This window comes from Anabrus simplex, chromosome 1, assembly GCF_040414725.1.
Source record: "Anabrus simplex isolate iqAnaSimp1 chromosome 1, ASM4041472v1, whole genome shotgun sequence".
Lineage (NCBI taxonomy): Eukaryota > Metazoa > Arthropoda > Insecta > Orthoptera > Tettigoniidae > Anabrus > Anabrus simplex.
In genome coordinates, this window is record NC_090265.1 from 327,816,669 (window position 1) to 327,841,461 (window position 24,793).

The following is a 24,793-nucleotide window of genomic DNA, read 5'->3' on the forward strand; positions in this document are numbered from 1 at the left end:
AATAGTGGGTTCGAATCCCACTGTCGGCAGCCCTGAAGATAGTTTTCCGTTGTTTCCCATTTTCACACCAGGCAAATGAAGAACTGTACCTTAATTAAGGCCACAGTCACTTCCTTCCCACTCCTAGGCCTTTCCTCTCCCATTGTAACCATAAGACCATGTGTTGGTGCGATGTACAAACAATTGAACAAAAAAAATTAAAAACTGTGGGGCTGTACTAATTGTCTTCCGAAGGCCAATCCACTAAATATTGTATTTTCACAACCCCATTAATTTCATTTTAAAAGTTTCCATCCAATAGGCTGTGTAGATATATAGGTACACGTCATATAGGTACATGCCATACAAGAGATGAGTAACTGCCTCTGCCACCAGAGTGAAATACATGCCCCATTACCTTAGAAACTAGCAAATTCCCTGGAAAGGAAGAGGTTCTCAGTTGTTTCACACGATTTTTAGCTCTATTTTATATCATCTATACGACATGTACCTGATGTATATATCTTAATAGTTGAAAGCCTCAATATGGACTTGATGTGGTATTTTTTATTCAGTGTTATATTCTCGTTCCTATTTGCATTTTGATTGATGATTTTCTTTCTATTTTATCTATTTTATATTTAGTATTATGAAATATCTGAACATGGCTATAATTCATCAAGTAATGGGGAAAATACCATTTACTTCCCAACTCCTTAATGTGGATAAATTTTCAGTTGTCAGTTCATCGTTCAGATGACTAGTTGTGATTGAGCTATACTATATATTGAATTAAAATATATTTATGGACATATAAGCCAATAAATACATAAATTTGAATAATGTTCATCAGAAATAAGTCTTATTTTTCTTACTCTGGAATTACACAATTCTACAAAATTTATGTTATTTAATAAATTACCATGCACACTGTAACAGGTTCAGTGATGTCTAGTATTGTGATATGTGTATGTGATTTTCAGTATTATGAAGAACTAGGGCATTCAAATAACATACTGAATGACAGTGTGCAAATTTGGAAACAGCCATTTTTTCCAAACACTTTAAAAGTGAATTCCTATAAGCTGTGCTGACTCCTGTTGTCATTTTCTGTTTTATCAATTGTTTTATTCATTGATTATTGGCGTGGAATCCTTTAAAATTATGTAATTATGAAGAACTACCCATCTATTAAGTCACTTCATGATATTGTCAACTGGCTTTACATACATCAATCACATACTGCCTTCATCTCATTTTCTCTCTCTTGAAACAACCTAATCGTTGGATAATTCTTTTCAGGTTCTTTTCATGTTATTTATAGATTTCCATACTTTGCTTATTAATGTAAAACTGGTAGTATTTTCATGTGCAATATTTTAATTTTAACTAAAGGAAAATGCTTGTTTATTTGCGTGCAGAGCTACCTGAGACCAGTTTCACCCGCTCCATTTCAAACCCTGAAGCAGTGATGCGACGTCGTAGGCAGCAGAAATTGGAGCGAAAACTGCAGCAGTTCCGGAGTAAGGATGGTGGGCCAGATACAGGTGGCACGCTCAAGATCTATGGGGAGTCGCTTTGCCGGGATGTGCCTTACAAAACACTGCTACTGTCTGTGAGAGATACTGCTGCTCAGGTGGTGAAGGAGATGCTGGCCAAGTACGGGCTGGAGCGGGAAGCAGATCCACACAACTATTGTCTTGTGCAGGTGAGGTCCTGTAGAAAACCAATCATTCTTACTACACAATTTCATGTACCAATCAACAGAATTGCATGCCCTTTACTGTTATGATCTCTACTGGCTACTAAACAATATCACAAATTATTGAATATTGCATTAAAACTTGTTTCTTCAAACTTAAGATAATTCCAAAGAACCTATAAAATAATGGTTGAATATTGGATTAGTGGGTATTGCATATACTTCTGGGAAATGATGCATATCATGAGCATTTTGATTGGGGTGGCAGGAATTACTGGGAGCCTACAAGACGATGTTTCTTCCACTGAGAAGGCCCTGCAACCTGACTGTTCTCTGTTTGACGCTGAATTTCTATTAGATCCATTGTTGTAGTGCGGAGACGGTATAGAGGTGTAAATGGCAATGTTGTCTGCATACTGCTCGACCTCCACTCCTTGATGGGTTGGTAGATCGTTGACATATAGATCATACAGGGTGTGGGACAGAACAGTGAGAGCAATTTGCAACCATAAAATTATTCCTACTATTCTATGTTAATAACTTCAATTTAACAACCAAACCTCTGTAATTATTATTACAAGATATTAGAATCATTCCGTATTGACGGTTTTCACTTTACAATGGCGAAAAATGAGAGTATCCTCCTATTCAATACATCATATATTCCGTCATTATACGGAGCAAATAAATTCAAACATGTTTCGGCTCGCTTCAGCCATCTTCAGTGAAAAAAAAAATAGGGGGGTTGGAATAATTTACATAATATAAGTTGAAAAAATGCTAAAAAACATAATGAAAGAGCAAATGAAAAAACAAACAAAATTTTGTTGCAAGAAGTTGTTTTTTGCTCTACATATTGATGTAAATATTGTATATTTGTGCTAATTTTGTTTCTGTCTAGGCTCTCTTTTGTTTGTTTTTTCATTTGCTCTTTCATTATGTTTTTTTAGCATTTTTTCAACTTATATTATGTAAATTATTCCAACCCCCCTAATTTTTTTCACTGAAGATGGCTCAAGCGAGCCGAAACATGTTTGAATTTATTTGCTCCGTCTAATGACGGAATATATGATGTATTGAATAGGAGGATAGTCTCATTTTTCGCCATTGTAAAGTGAAACCTCTGTAAAGCAAAGAACATACATACAGAATTAAAAGTAGACCTACCGGGCGAGTTGGCCGTGCGCGTAGAGGCGCGCGGCTGTGAGCTTGCATCCGGGAGATAGTAGGTTCGAATCCCACTATCGGCAGCCTTGAAAATGGTTTTCCGTGGTTTCCCATTTTCACACCAGGCAAATGCTGAGGCTGTACCTTAATTAAGGCCACGGCCGCTTCCTTCCAATTCCTAGGCCTTTCCTGTCCCATCGTCGCCATAAGACCTATCTGTGTCGGTGCGACGTAAAGCCCCTAGCAAAAAAAAAAAAAAAAGTAGACCTACCAGTAATTCAAATTTATGTGTTACTTGGCCTGTTTTTATCTGTAAACAGAAAACATAAAAACATTTTTCCTAATTTTACATAGTCTGATCACATCGTATTTTTATATAAAGTGAAGTCTTATATTTCTATTTCTGTGTATCTGTGCATGGGAGTCATGATGCACATGTGCGTCACTGGCACTACTGACGAGATTTTTGCCTGCAGTGCCGTTTGATGCAGCATATGCATCATGACATGTAATGAAGTGGAATCAGGGAAAGAATGTTCTGTTTGGTCATAGATATTCAATAACTTTCCTATGTCAGATGAATAATTTTTTGAACATTTCTCACAAAAATTTTGTGCGGTAAAATCTGTGTTATTGCTGTGTGAACAATAGCTGTGTAACGGACCTAGTCATTGAAGTAGCCTCTAATAGAGCGCTGCAACAAACAAAGGTAGATACGGCATTGTTTGGAGTCGGTCACTTCTGTCTCTTACAGAATTCCATGAAATATTGCTCAATACACAAGTCTAGCTGTCCTAGACACTCTATACAGTAGAGCATGCAGTCCTTCGCCGCCCCTTCTAACACTGTCTGCACGGCTTCCGCGATCCACGCTCATTCTCCTTAGCCACACATTTACTGGCAAAGTGTGAAAATGTGTTCCTGTAGGTGGTGCGATAGATTTTGGGAGCCTACAAGACGATGTTTCTTCCACTGAGAAGGCCCTGCAACCTGACTATTCTCTGTTTGACATTGCAGAAAACTATACTGAATTGTAACAATTACCGAGAGAGTAACTAACAATTAACCGGATGCCTAGTAGGGGCATATGTTATCGGCCACGAACGTGTTAATAAACGGTCCCCTTCAGGGGTTTAATTTTGAGTTTTGTTAGTGAGAGAATGGTTTAAAATTTTGAGAAGGTCAAAAGAATTTTTAATTTCCTATTTTGAACAAGTCGTAATTTAGTCAAGGGCCGCAGTGTTTGAAACGTGTGTTCGGCTTCTTGGTCCTTATGATGCCAGGGTCGGTTGAGTGGCTAAGAATGATTCTAGATTTGGTCATCTTTACTATTTTGTTGATCTGAGATCTAATAGTCTGAATACGAAGTTCGGTTCATATCTTTCTATTAGATTTTAGTTTAGGTGCTTTGGTCATCATTCTTAGTGTCTTGTTCTGAAAAACTTTTAATTTTGAAAATGGTGTTTTAGAAATATAGCCCCAGGCCTCTCAACCATACAGCAGGATGGATTTTGACACATGTTAGGTAAATATTTCTCTTAATATTTGAAGAGATACAGTTGAATAGTCCAGTTTCAAAACTAGTCATCTGTATTTTTTTTTCCCCCATGAAAATGAGTTAGTTGTAGAATCTGACATACTCATTTTGCAAAAACATTGGAAACATAACGATTCATTTGCCACTCTCAGTGGCGTGCTCCAATATTGATTCAGTTACAGAACTGTTCATCTGCACCACTCTTTCGGTTTCAAAACTTAATATTTACTTTACTGGAGTTTGCTTTCAAAAGTGGTCATCTGCAATGTTGTACCATTAAAAGGTCGATATATGGAATCAAAACTCATCATTATTGGAATACGTGTATAGAAAATTTCTTTAGATGAGGCACAATTAAAAATATCAAGTTTATTTTTCCTGACCCAGGAAAATTTTACGACACCAGACTGAGTGTTTTGGCACCTAGAAAAGAAAAAATGTTATGTTCATATTTGAATATTAAGGGCAAGTTGCCAAAGTGAATGATGATGTAATTTAAGACTGGAAAACTGCTCTAAGAGATGTAATGAAGCCGCTGAATCTTTCTTTGGCACTTTAAATTTGAAGAAGCAAAAGCGTTTTTGCTTAACAGAACCAAAGGGCAAAGTCCAAGTCCTCATTAAAGGAGAAGAGTCATACAGTATGGACATTGATAAAGCAAAGAGCATTTGTAAACCATCCAAGAGCATTACTGATATCCAGTTTCTTTAGAATGTCAACCGAACATCAACAAAATGAAGGATGTGGAAAAGCTGCTGGTAAAATATCATGGCAACAACTGGAGGGATCTGAAGAATCTTTCATTCTACAAGGACGCTTTGTGGGAAATAGTGCAAAACCACCCTTTAACAAAGAATGACATTGACAAGGAGAGAGATCTGGAAGGCAGAATTGACCATGCAAAACTGAATATAGTAGTTTTACCAAGCATATCTCATATAAAGGTAGACTTGCAATTTTCAAGATTAGAGAATTCACCAGAAATAAGATAGTTACATTACCACATAACTGTTCCGTAGAACTTGACCCATGGAAGTAAAATCCATATCCAAAATAGTTGCTAAAATCTAGAAGATTGCTGCTGATATAAAAAATTAAAGAGCTGTAACAGCTCGCATATCCAGGATCAGTAATGACCCAACATTCCTTCCATGGACCAAGACCAGGGTCAAGAGGCATTGTCATACTAAAATACATCCAGCTTGTACAACGAGCAATAAGCATCTGAATATCGGCAATTATCATAGCCAACAACAAGAATCAAATCACGTGATCCCATCATCCGGAGTCCATTGTCATTTGAAAGTCAAGGCTTTTCTGTGTATCTTACAGGTCTGTCGTTTGTGTTCATCATCGTCAGAGTAATTATGAGTTACACATTGCAGAGGTGCCAACTATTACAGATTATCCGTAATTATTACGGATTTCACCTCACGATTACGGCATTACGGTCGAAGGGGATATTATTACGAAAAAGTGACAATGTCACAAAAACAAATTTCTACGGGGAGAAAAAGGAAAGGGAGAGAAATGAATCCTTTCGAGCGTTATTGCTCAACCTTTCTCTTTTCAGTGCTTGTGAGTAGGTAAAGATTCTTCGATCGTCACTTCTGTTTGCTACCCCTGAGCATTGAAAATTCATTGTGATTGAAAGAGCTCTTCTCCTTTATAGAACCTTAGGTAATATTGTATTTACAGTGTTAAGTGTATCTGACAGTAACTCTCCCACAGAAAGGGTTTTCAGTGTTCATAGGAAAAATGTGAGGGAATTTAGGTCTACATTGGAATCTCTTATGGTTCAGAAGGCGAATATTCCATCACAGGGGGAAGGATGTTTCAAGGAAATCCACAGTGAAAAGCAGCTGCTGGGTGCCAAACAAGCTACAAAGAATATTTTATGACAGAACTAACTGGTATTGTGCAAATTTTACTGTGTAATATGAAATACTTCAGAACAGATTGTTGTTGTGAAGGGCAAAAGGGTGTCATTATCGAGAAGGTAGGTGATACTTTTTATTTGACTCGAAAATTTCCGGGGTGAAAGGTGATTACTGTAAACCCACTTCAAAGGTTGGCACCTCTGACATTGACTTTCAGTTGAGTCTGTGAACGCCTAAACTTTATTGTAATGGGAGAATACTAGTCCATTACGGCCGTGAATTGCATGCCGGAGTCTTTGGTTCTAGTCAGACTACGAGTAAACCACCAGAAATCACAGTCTGACTCGTGTTCGGAGAGATTTTAATCTTATGTTTCAGCAACGATTATGGACTCACCGGGCGAGTTGGCCATGCGGTTAGGAGCGCTCAGCTGTGAGCTTGCATCCGGGAGATAGTGGGTTCGAATCTCACTGTCGGCAGTCCTGAAGATGGTTTTCGGTGGTTTCCCATTTTCACACCAGGCAAATGCTGGGGCTGTACCTTAATTAAGGCCATGGCCACTTCCTTCCCATTCCTAGGCCTTTCCTATCCTATCGTCGCCATAAGACCTATCTGTGTCGTTGCGACCTAAAGCAAAGTAGCGATTATGGACTTCACGGGCTAGTTCCTTGTATTTTGCCCAATCGGGTGGGTCGCTGTATTTTTGCCATCTTTTCCTGTACGTATTTTTAATGTGGATCAAATCCTTTAGGAGATCTGATGTGGTGTCATCTTGGGAGCCATGGTTATACAGAAACCTAGGCCGAGCAGCGTTTGTATTTATGTCTCAGCCTGCACCTGTTTCCTGCGGAGTCCACCTGTGTTGACGCCTGTCCAGGTTAATATTATTATAATAACCCCACGATCTGACGGGTAGTTACCTGTGCTGTTATTGCCATTATTGACAATAATGCTACTGGCGTTGTCGTGTGTAAGTAAATGTGCAGGATTTCTAGCAGCATGAGTAATGTATTTACGAACATTGTTCATGTTGTCATAAAGATGATCAATAGCCTGGTCCAAATCATTTTGCTGTTTATTCCAAAAGTCTTTAAATTCTTATTTACATGTCATGAAAATCTGTGGTAGTTTAAATTTAGATTTTGAACTGAAAAAGATGACCCATGTAGCCTAACCCAGGTAAGATTGAAAGTGATAGGTTTGTGGTCTAAATTTAGGGCATTTGGGGCTATAAAGTCAATAGTCCTGTTGTAAACATTTCATAACTGCTATGTCAAGGACGTTGTTTCAGTTGGGATAAAAAGTAGGTCCCATTGGGGCATAGAAACCAAGGTCATTATCTCATATGTTGTTGTTGTTTTCTCCCCTTACAATTTGTTGTTCTAGAGTTTCAGTCTGGATGCTTGGAATTTAAGTCGCCCCCTGTGATAGAAGTGACATGTGATGGGTTTGTTAATAAAATGTCAGTGTCCGCTGTATGTAGGGGAGACTTTGTGGGTAAATAAGCCACAAAAAGCTCACACACTTTTAAATTTACTTGAGGGAATGCAAGTATGAAGAGGGGAGCACCCACAACTCACTTTCATTGATTTCATTATGTCGCACACAGCAACGTAAACCTCAACAAGGAAGTCTAATATAAACTAGTATGTTTTTCAGCATTGATATAAACTGAGAATGAGCGATGTATCTGTAAACAGGTTACTAAACCTCTTATTCTAATGAACACAACGTCCCCGCATATTTGCGGCCCCACAATGCTCTTTGAATCATCTCATAAAACCGTTGGACATAGTGTTGGCATTTAACATAGATATGCGAACTTGACACCAGAATGTCAGTGATTCTTCATAAATTCTTAGAATTGTATCCAATTTCAACCTCAGCAAATATAATTTTTGAAATATGTACAAATCATGGGGCCAGGGAAAAATCCCTCTAACCCAAAAAACTGTACCATATGTATATATCTTAACCTTAAGTATTTTTTAGAATAGTGGCATTCATGTTTATTTTAATGGCATTCTTGTTTAATTTTAATTGTATTTATTCTGTACAGTTACTATTAAGTAGGTTGTTCAACAGCTGAAGGTCGAAACCAGTACTGTCCGTTTATGTAAATAATATTGACACTATGTAAAATAAAGTATTGGTTAGGTGGAGAACTCATCCTTCATACTTGTGTGTTCATGTCTAATCTCGATACCGAGAGACTAAATAATCAATTTAAGATATTACCAAGATTTATTAGGATCAACCTATTCAATACAATAGAATTTACAAAGTTAGGACTTACATCCTATTAAACTATAATTTTAAGGGACATGTTTCGCCCTTTAAAATGGCATCATCAGCCTTTTTACTTTCATACTCAAAGATAAAAATCAGGATCCTGATTGTCATGGTAAAAAATATAAAATGAGAATATAAGATTAGAGTGAAATTATACAATGTGAGAAATTGTTATGAGTTCTTAAATAATAATTTACAATTAAAACTTCATTTAAAATGTTTGCGAAGAAAAAGTTGAAGTTGGTATGATATTACACTAGTAATTTTAAAATGATTTTATAAATTAGACAAACTAGGCCTTAACCACATAATAACAAGAAGGTCTATGGCTAAAGTTGCCGTATCAAAGTTTGAGTGAAATTCGGCTGGAAGCAACTTGATTTACATGTTGAAGAGAAGGTTAATGGAACTTAGTAGCCACTTAAGATGACATTGAAACTTTCTTTTTGAAAAGTCTTAATATTAAACTGAGGAAAGGGCACGAAGATCGGAGCGTCCGAAGAAGTACTGGGAGGACCGCAAAGCCCGAACAATCCCTTCAAAGAGACCTGAACGACGGACTGACTAAAGTGATCCTATGTGGTCATAAAAGAAGAAGAAGAAGAAGAAGAAACTGTAGTATGGCGCTATGTAGATTATAAAGTTGTATCCAACTAATCCATTAATCTCGTTATTTACGAAGTGGGTTCGCGGTCTCCGTAATTTTGTTGAAGGAGTTATAAAGAGTTCATAATTGAATATTGCCGTATAGATCTTTGTTAACTCGTATACTGATAGTTAAATGGGAACATTCTTACTTGTTGTTGGCTGTAGTTTTGAATATAGATTAACTATTGGAAAGATATATTCTGAAGAATCTGTAATGAAAAAAGAATAAAAGATATGAAGTTTAGAGGGAAAAAACGGTTAATTAGGCGAAATGATATATATTCAATTACTTACATTCTCGATTTATGCGGTATGAACTGGTTGTCTGTATGGTCTTGGAACAAGTAAGATTTGAATGTCGTGTGTTGTATCTGTGTGGAACTGAGGGAGGGGGGGTGATGGAGGAAAGGAAATGGGCGGAGCGTTGAGCTTGTGCTCTATTGGCTGTTGAAGATGCAGAATTGAGGGAGAGGGGTGTAAAGGAGAAGAGGAGGTGGACGGAGGGTTGAGCTTACGGGCTGTTGGCTGTGGAAGATTAGCAGGGGCGGGGACGGAGGGAGTTACCTTAAAGGGGAAGTTGGGATCTTTATTGGAAGTTAGTTTAAGATTTTTTAAGGATTTTATTTAAATTTGGATTTAAAGATTGTAATAAATTGGGTAAAGTCTCGTATAAGGGATTTTTTATTTCGACGGGATCATTGAGATTTAGGTCTTTGTTGTAATGTTGATCCAGATATATGTAAATGTTTTCTAATTCATTCATTAATTTTTCTTTTGCCTACTATTTTGATGATTGTTAGGTCCTGTTCGATAGTTGTGAAATGATGACCTGTATCTTTCATATGAGAGCTCATGGCTGAAAATTTATTATGTCTATTGGCATTATAGTGCTCGTGGTATCTAGTAAGGAAGCTCCGGCCTGTTTGCCCAATGTATGATTTTTCACATTGCATGCATTTGAGCCTGTATATGCCTGAGTTTGAGTAAATACTATTGTTTATGTTGAGTGTATTGTGATTAAAAAACAGGCTGCGGTTGGTGTTTGTCATCTTCAAGGCAATGTTAACGTTTTGTTTTTTCAGAGGGCTTGTTGCTTGGTAGATGCCTGGATTATTGTATGTAAAAGTGGCGAATTTAGATTTTTCAGGTTTGTCATGGACGAGGTTTGTTGCTAGTTTATATTTGATTTTATTAATTATTCGGTTGATTATTTCTATTTTAAAACCATTGAATTTTGCTAAGCTTTTAATATAATGAATTTCTGTTTTTAGACTCTTAGGTGATAGTGGGATTTTTAAAGCTCTGTAAATTAAACTGTAAAAAGTAGCTTGTTTATGGGAGTTGGGGTGTATAGATGAATTTTTGATTGTTATTAGAGTGTGGGTGGGTTTTCTGTAAATTTGGAAATCAAATGTGTTCTTGTCGCGTGTTATAGTTAAGTCTAAAACGTTATTGGATCTGTTGACCTCGTCCTCCTTGGTGAACTTGATATTTTGATCAAGGGTGTTTAAAAATCTAAAATATTGTTGCTATTGTTGAGATTACTGTTGATTATTGCAAATGTTTCGCCTACGTATCTGAGCCACAGGCTGAGTCCTTTTATTTTTGAAGTTATTTTATAGTGTTCTAACGAGTCCATGTATATGTCTGCCAAGATGCCTGATAAGGTGGTAAATTTTGCCATTGAAAGTGAAATAGTTGTTCTTTAGTACGAAGTTTAAAATGTTGATGAATTCGTCTATTTCAGGGGTGCTAAGATTGCTATGTTTGGATAGGTTGTCCTTGATAATGTTTACTGTTTGTTTTGTTGGCACGTTAGAATACATGTTCGTGATATCGTAGGAGCACATGATGTGGTTAGGTAATAAGTAAATTTCTTTAAAAAATCGCAAAAATCAACCGTGTTTTTAGAGGGGATTTGTTGTTAAAAGTGTAGTGTCTTTTAAGGAAATGGTAGATATATTTTGAGGTCTTGTAAGTTGGGCTTTTTTTGCAATTAATTATGGGACGCATGGGTGTATCTTTTTTGTGTAGTTTGGGTAAAGCTCTGGCCGTGGGAATATTAGGATTCATGGTGAATAATTTTTGTTGTTCTTGTTCATTGAGTAAAAAAGTTGAATTCTTTATCAGTGTTTTTAAATTTCGCTGGTCTGAATAATGCCGAGAAGGAGAGGGTCTATGACGTGATGAGTAAGTTTAGACTTAATCAGTACGTCCACTCCCCCACCCTCTCTCTTGGCTCTGTCTTTGCAATAAATTGAGAAGTTCTTAATTTTGAAGGGCATATGATGTTTCAGCCATGTCTTTCCTAATAACAGGATATTGATATTATGGTCAGATATATATGACTCATGTTCGTATTTCTGATTAGTAACACCCTTAGAATTTCACACACAGATCAGAAGGTCCGTAAGTCAGAGAACAACTCAGCACTTAGGGTTCTGAAAAGTACTGCATCAAGCAGTTATCAGTACTCCTACTTGGCAATTCTGCTGCACTAAATTCACATTTCTCTGCTATCTCCCAGAGCAATATTGAGTAAAAAATATTCTTCATTTCTAAAAGATTGTAAAACATCAAGTGTCCTGTTGTTCACTGATTTTATGACTTCATAGGTCGCACTGCTGAACTGAAGCAGATGCACGTGAGAAATAAATTTAATGCTTTAACAAACACGGCCACAGACAACATAACCAAACAGTGTCTCCACTGCTCAGAAAGTAAGCATATGGTAGGTAATCTGTTCATCTGATCATCAAGACAGTCTTGTCGATCTCGGTGCCTATCTGTCAGCACTTTTTCAGAACTTATTAGCGACATTTTAATTAGAATTGAGGGGAAGGTAAATTTGAACAACATTAAAAATTATTTCTGTCAGCATTATATGGGTAGCCCATACAATTTTTTAACGATCTGCTTGTTTCATTGAGCTAAATTAAACAGAGTAACGAAAAACGTAGGGTCTACTTGTAAATTATATATTTTATGTCTGTAATATTACAAAAATTTGGTTTTCTTCAAAATATTGGGGGAGCAACTGCCACCCCTTGCCATCCCTGTATTACACCTATTGTGCATATACAGTACATATGTAGCACATGGCTTTCTTAGTGACAGTCGTGTGACATCACATACGTTGATTAAGAAGGTGATATATTTCAAGTTTACCGGGCGAGTTGGCCGTGCGCGTAGAGGCGGGCGGCTGTGAGCTTGCATCCGGGAGATAGTAGGTTTGAATCCCACTATCGGCAGCCCTGAAAATGGTTTTCCGTGGTTTCCCATTTTCACACCAGGCAAATGCTGGGGCTGTACCTTAATTAAGGCCACGGTCGCTTCCTTCCAACTCCTAGGCCTTTCCTATCCCATCGTCGCCATAAGACCTATCTGTGTCGGTGCGACGTAAAGCCCCGAGCAAAAAAAAAAAAAAAAAAAAAAAAAAAAAAAAAAAAAAAAAAAAAAAAAATTTCAAGTTTTCACAGTAGATGTGATTACAACCAAGGTTGGAGAAGAAAAACAGAATTAAAGGGTTTTTAAAACCCTTTGTTTGTTAAAGGTTTTTTCCTTGTTGGTTTAAACAACTTTTTTCCCCGCAATAATATAATGAAATAGAAAAAATGAGTCTTGTCTTTCATATTAATATCTTGATTTTGTGAAACATTACTTAATATAGACCTATTAGAAAGCTTGAATTAAATTAAAAATAATGATCATGTTAAACATGTCACATTTACTTACAATATTAAATCTGTTCAACTAATATTACAAAGTCCAGCTCCTTGGCTGAAATGGTCAGCGTAGTTGTAGTCGTCTTCAATTCAGAGGGCCCTGGATTTGATTCCCTGCCGGTTCAGAGATTTTAACCTTAAACAGTTATTTCCCCTGGCTCCGGGGCCGGGTATTTGCACCGTCCCCAACATTCCTGCAACTGACACATCACACCATCCTCCACTACAAAAATACAGTCCTTATACATGGCAGATGCTGCCTACCCTCGTTGGAGGGTCTGTCTTACAAGGACTGTGCCAGGTGAGCCGAACATGTCCTCGGGCACTCCCAGCACTAAAAGCCATACGATAAATAAATAAATAAATAAATAAATAAATAAATAAATAAATAAATAAATAAATAAATAAATAAATAAATAAATAAATAAACATACAAACTCAATGAAACATTCTGTGTTTCAGACAGAATTTAATATTAGTCCATTTGAAACCTTGTAGAAATTAAATGTTGTTATATTACAACAATATGGCAATGTATTGTAAGTTAATTAGCCCATTTGAAATGTTTCAGCGCAATAATTAGGAAACATCACTGATCATGACAATCACAACACCAATACTGCCATTTCCCACCTTTTGACAGGAATAACCACACACAGCTGTTTTAAGTTTATTGCTGTGAATTCTCATGCCGCTTATTTTTGTGGACATTACGGCTTCTGTACAACAGTTAATCTCGCTTCTAAATCAGTTGATAATGACTCTTTCATCTGAAAACGCAGTAAGGGCCGTAGTATTAGTGGAGGATGGGCACAGTATATGCTATGTAGCAGACGTTGTATGCACGTCTTGTTCTAATGTGGACAGAACTGTTAAAATGTACGGAGAGGACAATATCTACACCAGAAGGCCCGGTTCTGGTCGTACGAGAAGCACTACTGAGCGCAGCGATCGCTTTCTCGCAATCCAAGTTCTTCGTGATCAACACACAACAACTGTGGAAGCCAGAAATCGTTTGCAGCAAGTATGGGGCATGAATATCAGCGAAAGGACAGTAAGGAGGAGGTTGTATAAAATGGATTTAATGTCCAGGAGGCCTGTCACAGGACCTCTGTTTACACTTGAGCACCGTGCCTCTTGGATGCAATTCGCCAACGCCCGTCGAAACTGGACTGTGGAGCAGTCAAGATCAGTGCTCTTTATGGATGAATCCAGATGGAAGAGAGAGAGTATGAAGAAGGTCCAAGGAACATTATTCATCCTGTACTTTCTCTGCAAGGACAACGTTCAGTGGAGGGTCTGTGATGGTCTGGGCTGGGATTACCACTGATGCACGCACGGAGCTTGTGTTCACTGAGAGTGGAATTCTGACAGCCCACTGTTACATCGAGGAGATTTTAGTTGATCACTTGGTGCCTTTTGCAACTGTCATTGGCGAGAACTTTATCCTGATGCATGACAATGTTTGCCCGCACGTTGCCGTTTGCGTATGCGAGTACCTGGATGAAGTTGGAATTGAGTGCATGGTGTGGCATGCTTATAGTCTCAACCTAAACCCGATAGACCATGTGTGGGATATGTTTGGGAGACGTGCTAGGACTCATTCCCCTGATACACTGGCTCAACTTTCGACTGCACTCCAGGAAGAATGAGAGCTCATACCACAAGAGAGCATTTGAGATTACATCCTGAGCATGCCTGATGAAATCACAGCTGTAACTGCGGCTAGAGGTGGTAATACCCATTACTGTACTGAGGAAATGGAAATATGTTGAAAGCATGTGGACAAATGGACTGCATGCTCCAGGTTTCGACATTTCCAAATTCGTGTTGGTGGACTGGTGTGATTGCCACAATCAACAACCTTTATCAATGAATTGCGCTGAAAATTCTCAAATGGGCCAATTAAATTATGATACATTGCCATATTGTGGTAATGTCATACTATTTGATTTTTACCATGTTTCGAATGGAATAACATTGAATTTTGCCTGTAATATTAGTGTTTTTTTTTTTTTTTTGCTGGTGAGTGTATTACAAAATCGAATACTAACACTCTCTTCTCAGAACTGGACATGCTGAGGTCCGGTTTCATCAACACTCCTTTAAAGAAACTCTACCGATCCGTTAGTTAAAGGCTTGAGCAAGTGTTAAAGATTTTTTGAGGAAAAATTCCACCTTTACAATACTTAAAATTCTTTTATTCCTTTTCAGAACAGCATCAATGTGACGTTTCATCGTAGGAGACATCTTCAGCGAAAGCACAAAAATAGCAGAGATACACATGAATTTCTAAAAGAACTCTAAACTATTTCTTAAATGATGTGTCTAATCTTCTTGAGTTTATAAACTAAGAACTCAAGTCAAATGGCACAGTTAAAGATATACACTTTAAGTGATGTGCATACATTAAAATCAAAAATATTTTTTTAAATTACTGTGGTCATGTCCTAGTTCGTGAACCATGGGCAATGGCCGAGTGGCCTAGTAAGTGGTCCTGAGATCAGGATACCAGTTGCTATGGAATGGGAGTGGGCATCTCGGACATATTCTGAGTCCTGGCCCTCCTTGTGCTCAGGCGGCTAGGACTATACAATCCACCGGTGGTGCATAACCTGTTAGAGGAGAGATCCTCACTTGGACTATGTGTAGGTAAGGTAGCATCCTGCTTCATGAATTTACCGAGCATTTTAACCCGCGAGTGGTCGCTATATGAGATTTTCTCTCACATTATTTTTTATTGTGATATTACTTCACTAGTTGAGTTTATAACTGTCATGAGTAGAGCGATTCACATTTGAAGGGTAAGGAACCCCTCCCCTAGTCAGAACAAAGGTTCCTATATGTCCGTGCGCTGTGTGAGACTTTCTCTCATTGCGCGACTAATGACGTTGGTGTTATGTTGAATTGGAGCGGTAAACTTACTCCTGTTGTACGCGTTAGTATTTGCATTATGAGCACTTCTTGTTTTTGAAAATGTTATTGTGTTCAGAAACCTTGCGTTTTACGTAAATGTGACTAGATATAATGGATGTGTGAGATTTTATTTTTTACAACTTCAGGACAAGTTATTTTTATGTACATTGCATATGTTATTTTAAGTAGTAATTTGTGTCTTTAATAAACAGCTAATCATTTCATTTTTATATCCGGCTCCATGGCTAAATGGTTAGCGTGCTGGCCTTTGGTCACAGGGGTCCAAGGTTCGATTCCCGGCAGGGCCCGGAATTTTAACCATAATTGGTTAATTTCACTGGCACGGGGGCTGGGTGTATGTGTCTTCTTCATCATTTCATCCTCATCACGATTCGCAGGTCGCCTACGGGTATCAAATCGAAGGACTTGCAGCTGGTGAGCCAAACTTGTCCTCGGACACTCTCGGCACTAAAAGCCATACGCCATTTCATTTTTTATTTCATTTTTATCTAAAATATATTAGGTAGAACTTGCATTTCATTTCAGTATTAAATTTGAGCCTTACGCCCCACAAAACTAAGAAAAATATCATATTTATTTTAATGTGAGAAAAAGTCTCACGCGTGACCACTCACGTTACATTTTGGCTAGCGACCACTCGCGGGTTAAGCAAGCCTCGGACCTTTGGGAGTAACGGAATCCTACTCCCACTCCTTGGAAACAACTTGGCGAACGAAATGGAATTCGATGGGGAGCTATCAATATTAATGGGGCTTATGGAAGAAAGAAAGTAGAACTGGCTGAGTCAGCTAAGAGGATGCATCTGGATGTGCTAGGAGTAAGTGATATTCGGGTAAGGGGAGATAATGAGGAAGAGATAGGAGATTATAAAGTGTACTTGACGGGTGTTAGAAAGGGAGGGGCAGAGTCTGGGGTAGGGCTCTTTATCAGGAATACCATTGCACGCAACATAGTTTCTGTTAGGCACATAAATGAGCGAATGATGTGGTGAGATTTGTCAGTGGGAGGAATTAGGACGAGAATTGTCTCAGTGTATTCACCATGTGAGAGTACAGATGGAGTGATAGGTGAAAATAACTGAAGTGTATGAGTGGATTTCAAAGTAAAAACTTTATAGGTAGGCTTTTTTATATACCTAATCCAGTGTTCTCCCCAGAAATTTTCGTCAGCCGGGTGCCGGGAAACGGTAACCGGGCGGGGAATACTACATAAAAAATTAATATAATTACACTTCAATATTTATTCCCCTCAGAGCATTAAATCAAATAGGTAAACATGAACTGCAAAATTGAACTATTTTAGTATTTTTCATGAACAAGACATAACAGAGTATTTTGAACTTCTAAATCATGTAACACTGGGGTTCACCAATTGGTTGCTGAGGAGTGCCGTACGGTTTTGTGACGTCCCGTGGAATCGAGTGCTCGACGCCAATTCAGACACCGCTCGCGCGTGATACTACGTGATATCCAAGCTAAACATTTAAACTCCGATGTAATGGATGCAATTATTCTTAAAATAATAAAGATTTGTCATATAAATTAAAGGTTTTACAGTATTTATATTTTAATTTGGAGTACCCAGTGACTCAAATATTTATTAATATTATGTAACTAGCATATATCTAGGTTATGTTAGCCGGGCGGCTTGTATATACGGCAGGGCGGTGCGCCCACTAGAAAGGTCCTAGGGAGAACATTGCTAATCATTGGAAGGTACAGAGACATATTTTAGAATGATTAGTTCCAAAAGGGGACTCTGTGTGGTGGTAGACACAAGATTTTATTGAAAATTAGCAGGCTCAACTCTTTTTTGAACTTCTCACTGAAAACCGAAGCTACAATAAATTTGCGTACCCCTTGAGACGGCCACGTGTACCCCTAATGGTAGGCGTACCACACTTTGAATACCACTGTAATAAACAACAGTTCAGTTTGTAGAAAAAAAAGGGTAGAAAAGACCAACACAAAAGCTGCACACTGGAAAGATATTGATTGTTCTTCATCTGATATTCATTTGATGCACCACGAATGGAGGACTATCTAACAAATGGTTGCATTCATTTCCAATTAGACATTTTAAAACTCTTTGTCAGTCAGATTTAACCAAAATATGAAATTAGTAAATCAACTGGAGCAGTTCTTTACAAATCAGTGTTCTATTGCAGACGTCCTCTCCCTTCTCCTATTAGTTGTATGATGATCTGGGAAATGAGTAGACATGAATGATTGTAGGGCACGGCATTCACTTCTTGAAAACAAGTGTTGATAATGATAGTAGCAACTGGAAGTGAAATTTCATGCTCGTCCATCATAATCTACTTTATTTCTGACTTCTCCATTATCTTCAGCATTGCCCTTTGGTACTTACCTCCCTCCCTGGCCAGTGAAGGTGTGTCACTGTTACTACTATATATGTGAGATGCATCCTTGCTTAACCCAATGGACTCTCACTAAAATATCCCATCGTGTCACACTGACTCAGATTTAAATCCCAGTGGAGAAGCTGTTTGTGCAGCACAATGGAAAATATATTGTTAAAAGGAAACTATACAAGATATTAACATGAAATTTTTTCATAATGTGAACGAATACATGTATTCACCTAAAATTATGTTCTTGTGTGATAGATTAGTTCTGGAGGCCTGGCGTGAAGATTTTGCTCATCATTCTCTCACTAGTGATATATACATTTCCTGACTCATTAACATTATTTACACTCAACAATTCCTCAGACAAATTATCATCTTCTAATTCCTGAAGGTGTTCACTTACACTATAGTTGGAATCACTATCTAAAACACTGTTAATTAACTTCACTAATTCTTTGTGTTCAGAAATGTGCGCGTTGCTACTTGCCATATTGACGACTGGCTTGAAAGGAATTTGAAATATTTTCGAGTCTCCCTATACACATGGTGGTAAGGTCAAACAAGGGGAAACTTTGACATGCCCTCGCGTCAACCTTCTAGTATACGAAAATATTAACGCAAGAGCCATCTGTTACAAACTGAGTGGACTAAAGGTATTGGTAATGCGCGGGCCCAACTCGTCATCCGAGTTGTAGGCCATGTGTGCGGAAGCGGGCGTGCCTCATCATCCGAGTTCATTGGGTTAAGAACGTTTCTCTTCATCTCTACTTTCTTTGTACTCACATCATCATATTTTTTATGTTCTGCCTTTGAGGACTATAGTGCAGGAGCTCTTAATTTGATATGCTATGAATGTTTGCTTGTTGAAAATTGTAACCCTCCTTTCTCCATATTTGGCTGTCAGAATTCATCATAAATGAAACAATTCAATGTCCTGTATTCATTTGTCAGTATGGAGTCATAATCCTGTGTATTTCGCTTAAGTGCGGCCAGTATCCAGTATTCGGGAGATGGTAGGTTCGAACCCCACTGTCGGCAGCCCTGAAAATGGTTTTCCGTGGTTTCCCATTTTCACACCAGGCAAATGCTGGGGCTGTACCTTAAATAAGGCCACGGCCGATTCCTTCCCCCTCCTAGCCCTTCCCTGTCCTATCGTCGCCATAAGACCTATCTGTGTCGGTGCGACGTAAAGCAACTAGCAAAAAAAAATCCTGTGTATTCATGCCTAAACATATAAAATCTACTCTTACGAGCTAAATCCCACCACTATTTAGATGTTCACCTGTGCCCAAGATGCAGAATATTGCAAGGTCTCGCTCGATACCTGAAACACCTAAGTGGAATTTTTTTGTGGCAAGTTAAAAAGAGCAAAATTCTAACATATTGGAAGATACACTACTGTTATTGAATATTACAAATCTCGATTACAGTTACTAAGCCTAATCAGAACACACTAAACAGAATTCTGTTGAATAAAAAGTTTACCTTGCCTATTAAGTATAGTAATTTCCTCTCCTCCATTACTTGGATTTTAAGGGCACCTCTCTTAAATCTTTCCCAAAGGGTTGGGATTGAATATAAGATCTTTTGCTCTGGGATTAGTTAAAAGTCATTTACATATTAGGCAGAATTGATACAGTCAGTTTCAGAATGTAGATTATACTTGTGGATTATGATTAACTCTTTGGATCAGTTGTGTCTAATAGAGTTTGATGGCTGGTCATTTTTAGTTTAGTGAAAGAAATTAAAGTATGCTTTACTTTACATTATTCACACCCTGGTTCCTCCTCGCCAGGTGAATGCTGCCATTCCGCCGGATACTGGTGAAAGTAAGGAGTACCATGGAGGTACCAACAATCGGGAGTACATCTTGGACGATGATGAATGTCCGCTGGCCATCTTGATGAACCACCCGTCATCGCGAGGTGAGTGTTTGTTCTTGTATTTCTGTAACACATTGCATGTTTCTGACTAGTTTTATATAGGGTACACATTAGTAAGAACAATGTTGTCTTTTGAAATAGTCTCTCATTAATCAAAGTACTCGTAGCTGTCAAAACTGGAACAAATATTCTAATTTTATGATTCTTACCATTTGAAGAAGTTTTGAAACAAGCCCTAAAAGGGTTGTATATGTGCACATTTAGAATTTAGAGACCTAAAACGTGTGGATTTCGCAAGTTAGTCAACAGAACACTGGTACCCATTTGCCAGTGTATATTATTGGTGAGTATTCTTTGCATATAACAAGATTCTGATAAATGCACAGTTTTATTATTAGGACAAATTTTATAGAGTATTCAAGATACTTCATTACTAATAAGCAGGCTCCGAAGTTTTTGAAAATGCATATGCAAATGCATGTTGTGAACGTTAGTGCATATTTTCGACGTTAGTGCATATACAGATTATATTTTTTCTCTAACATGTGATTGATTATCCAAGATTTCTGAACTAAATGAAACATCTAATGAACTCTGTATGTTGTACATCCTTTGGCAACACGAGAAGCCTTCCCTGATCAAGGAAAGTGCTTTCAGCGTTGCAATACAAGCAGGTAGGCGGATTATGACGCTACAGTTGCAAGATTTGTTAACGATTCCCTATTACTTCCGTGGCCTACTGAATCAGAGAATGATTGTTACAAAGTGCACCTTTTAGTCACAGATGCAGCTTCGTACATGTTGAAAGCTGGTCAGTCCCTTTGAGTATTTTTTCCATATCTCATCCATGTCGTATGTTTTCTTTTGCTCTTTTATTTTTTTTTACGCCGCACTGACACAGATAGGTCTTATGGTGACGGTGGGACAGGAAAGGCCTAGGAATGGGTAGGAAGTGTCCATGGCTTTAATTAAGGTACAGCCCCAGCATTTGCCTGGTGTGAAAATGGGAAACCACGGAAAACCATCTTCAGGGCTGCCGACAGTGGGATTCGAACCCACTATCTCCCAGATGCAAGCTCACAGCTGCGCACTCCTAACCACACGGCCAACTCGCACGGTATGTCACGTGTTTGGCCCATGGATTGCGTCATATTGCAGAAGAGATACGTACCCTCTTTCCATCTGTCAAAAAAGTAATTTCAAGTGGGGGGGAGAAAACTGTTCCTAAAAGCATCAGCTCTTGTACAGTTGCTTGTACAGTTGTACAAAACTCATCTGCCTCAAGTTTCCCTTCTGCCGGGACCTGTTCTCACAAGATGGGGAACTTAATTATCCGCAATATCGTTCTACCAGGAGAACTTTAATCCAGTGAAAGATGTAGTTAAAAGTATTGATGATAGTCATATTGCTTGTGTTTGTGAAGCAAAGTGCACATTTGAATCTGAAACTGTATATAAAGGTATCAGTTTCATCATTGTGCAATATTTGTCACTTTCGAAGGCGATTAAGGGCCTAGAAACTCACTGTGCACCACTAGACAAATCCATTCAATTAATTCAAAACATCATTAGTTTCTTTAAATAGTGTCCCCCTGTGAAACTGGAGAAAAAATGGAAAGGAAATTTGGTGCAGTGTTGGACTCAAACCCAGGACTAAAGAAGGTTCAATCTATAAGCAACTACATAAGAGGAATCAGGCAGTCTTTGCCAGAAGAATTTTCCGAGCAGTCAGTGCCAATGTACAAGTATTGCCCAGTTACGTCCGTCAACGTAGCTCAATCATTTTCAGCGTATAAATTAATTCTATCTGACAACAGAAAGTCATTGACCCCCGAAAACATTGAGAAACTGTTCGTAACATACTGCCATGCATCATTTTGCAAGGAATGAAGCATGTTTATCAATTTAACGCTGAGTTAAAATCAAATAATGTGTTTGATAAGTGTATTTTTTTAAATTTTAGTGCATATTTTCATGCATATTTTTGTGCATATTTTCAACATTTTAAATGCATATGTGCATGCATATTTTTGGAGTTTTTAGTGCATATGTATTTGGGCCCTACTAATAAAGAAAGATGTTTTTTTAATATTAATTTAATTGTAAAATTGGACAGCAGTTCTTATTTATATATTGCAGCTTAATTTTTAATTGTTATCCTGTAATGGGACCGAGATTAATTTTATTAGAAGAAAAAGAATTAGTCACAACATATTTTTCTTCATTGTAAGTTTTTAATTACCGTATAATTTAATGTGTGATTTCAATCAAATCATCATTGTTTTTAGGGAATTATTTTCACTGAGGAAGAGAATGGACTATTTTCTTGAAACATGTATGAGGAGATAAATGTGATGAAGTGTTTTATTTAAGAGTACATAGTATTGACAAGGCAGACTCCTAAACTCCTGAATTTCAGTGTAATAAAATTAATTAACAAGTTGAGAAGCTCACTGGTTTACCTCTTAAGCAGACCTTGAGATGATCTAAAATTCTGGGATGGAGAAGTATAGTTAATGGGGTCATGGTGCTCAGAAATGAGTAAAGTTACTTTTGATTGAAGAACATGTTTGACCTGGATCACCTCTTTATTAAAATTATGTAACACAATCCACTCCATCAGTAATTGGTAATTTATTACTGAACTTTTTGAAGAAACTCATTGTGACTTGTATGTGATTCGAAGGGTGTACGTACTGCTAGTATACAATTAAGGGCTATAGAAAGTTTAGAGAAAGGTTGCTATAACAGAAAATAGAAATGTTCTAATATATTCACCCCCCACCACTCCCACTTTCTCAAATCCAGACACAGGCAGGTTTGGGTCGGTATGGTTTCTCTCCATTTTATTCCATCTTTGTACACTTCCCATCTATTACTTTGGTCTATTTTGGGTCCGATTGCCTTATACTGTTCTTAACCTGGTCAGACCATCATAATCAGGATCATCCTCAACCTGTTTTATGTATTCTCTTGATTGTACTAATTATTGCTTAATTAGTCTTGTGGGAAGGGAAGGGCGAAATATCACAGTGACTTGGCTGCAGGCTTTCTACCATGGCGACCAAGTGTCTAATGTCAGTGACTACGGAGTGGAATTTTCACCTGAAAATCATATGGTGTCAGGAGGAGCATTTGACTGTAAACTCCTGGGCGTCTCTAGTGATGCCAGAAACTAGTAATCTAAGCTAGAGGTGCTTATTAGCCATCTACTGGTTTGTTTAAATAGAAATTTTGCTGCTAGAAAGTATGCAACAGAGAATAGCACAATTCTGTCAACTATTCAGTACCCGTATGTACTTCACGTAGACCTATATCTTTCTTCAGTCTGATGCCTTTTGAGCTTTCTCTAAAATTAAGGTCACTTTATTCTCGCATGTTTTTCATCTTTTTGTTTGTGTGATTTGTTAATATCTTTATAGATTTGTCCGGAGTATTATTATTATTATTATTATTATTATTATTATTATTATTATTATTATTATTTAATAAATTCACGTCTCCATATAAGAAACGTTGAAAGGTAAAACCAAGAAGTCAGTACTGAATGATTCAATCCCGAGCCAGGGTTTTTAGCATCTATCTTCAATCTCACGTTTTCCTTGCCTTCCTTACAGATACTACAATCTTCACAGTAATGTTGTTTATTGTTTGTTGGATTTACGTCCTGCCAACTACCGTACTTGTACGGTTTTCGGAAAAGCCGGGGTACCGGAATTTTGTTCCTAGGAATTCTGTCGACACGAGCATTAGGCAGTACCGGACTGAGTCGGGATCGAAACCGCGAACTGGGTCTCCCACCGCATGAATCCTATTAATAATACAGTACAGGCAGTCTGACCTGTTACTCTTACTAGTTTCTTAACCGGAGTATTGATTTGAAAAGCACTATTTCTGTTGTACATAGAGCTAATGAGACGTGTAGGAATCCTTATGTTATGTGTCATCTCAGCTATTTGCGTGCAAGCACCGATCCATTGCTTGTGGTTTCCTCCGAGACCTGTCACAAGATAGTTATCACAGAATAGTTGGAGGTCCAGCTAGGTAGTGGATTGTCTTGGACACGATTATGAGTTTCCCCTTTATACATACAGTGAAGAATTTTAATTAACACGATTCTTTACTCATAAAGTTTCCATTTGTTTTTCCAAACCATCCTGTTCAGACGATTTATTATGATTCACAGGTGTTAATTTAATTTTATGTTCTGATTGGTAGAATGTTCATAAAATGTGAAAAATATACTCTTTACGGAATTGAGCTATTTATTTTTGGGTCACCTAGAGATTCATTCGGATTTGCCTTGGTGCTTGTATTGACAGCTTGTAGGCTATACTGAGGCAGAAAATCAATAGCTCGTTTGAAACGTTTAAATTTTTAACTTATATCACTACGTAAAAATCAAATATAAATGTGTAGTAGATAACTTATCTAGATACCTTCATTGTTGAGTATTGAAGTGTCGAGTTGAGACGATAGTCTTAATGATGCCAAGCAATTCACTATCACGGCGGCTCTTTTCCAGTCCTTGCGGCAACAGATACGTCAGTAGTCCAACAAGCAACACATAGATGGCAGACCTGAACAACGACGCTCCTCACCATCTAGTGCAAAGAAAATGTAGTGCGTGGTTGTTGCGCACCATCGGGGAATAACTTCGTAAATATACGACC

At 37.8% G+C, this 24,793-nt stretch overlaps 1 protein-coding gene and 1 long non-coding RNA gene across 2 annotated transcripts in view; one reads left to right on the plus strand and one right to left on the minus strand.

Moving 5' to 3' along the window:
* Nucleotides 1-24,793, plus strand: part of cno (adherens junction formation factor afadin) — a 1,322,290-nt gene that overhangs the window by 814,577 nt on the left and 482,920 nt on the right. The window contains exons 6-7 of the mRNA XM_067134851.2: nt 1,401-1,687; nt 20,034-20,163. Coding sequence (XP_066990952.2) covers nt 1,401-1,687; nt 20,034-20,163 — 417 coding nt within the window. The remainder of the gene's footprint in view (nt 1-1,400; nt 1,688-20,033; nt 20,164-24,793) is intronic.
* On the minus strand, nt 1,559-24,650 carry LOC136856758 (uncharacterized). Its single transcript, XR_010858456.2, has 3 exons — nt 24,560-24,650; nt 20,004-20,185; nt 1,559-1,695 (listed from the first exon to the last, which is right to left on the minus strand). It is a non-coding gene; the product is annotated as an uncharacterized lncRNA (long non-coding RNA).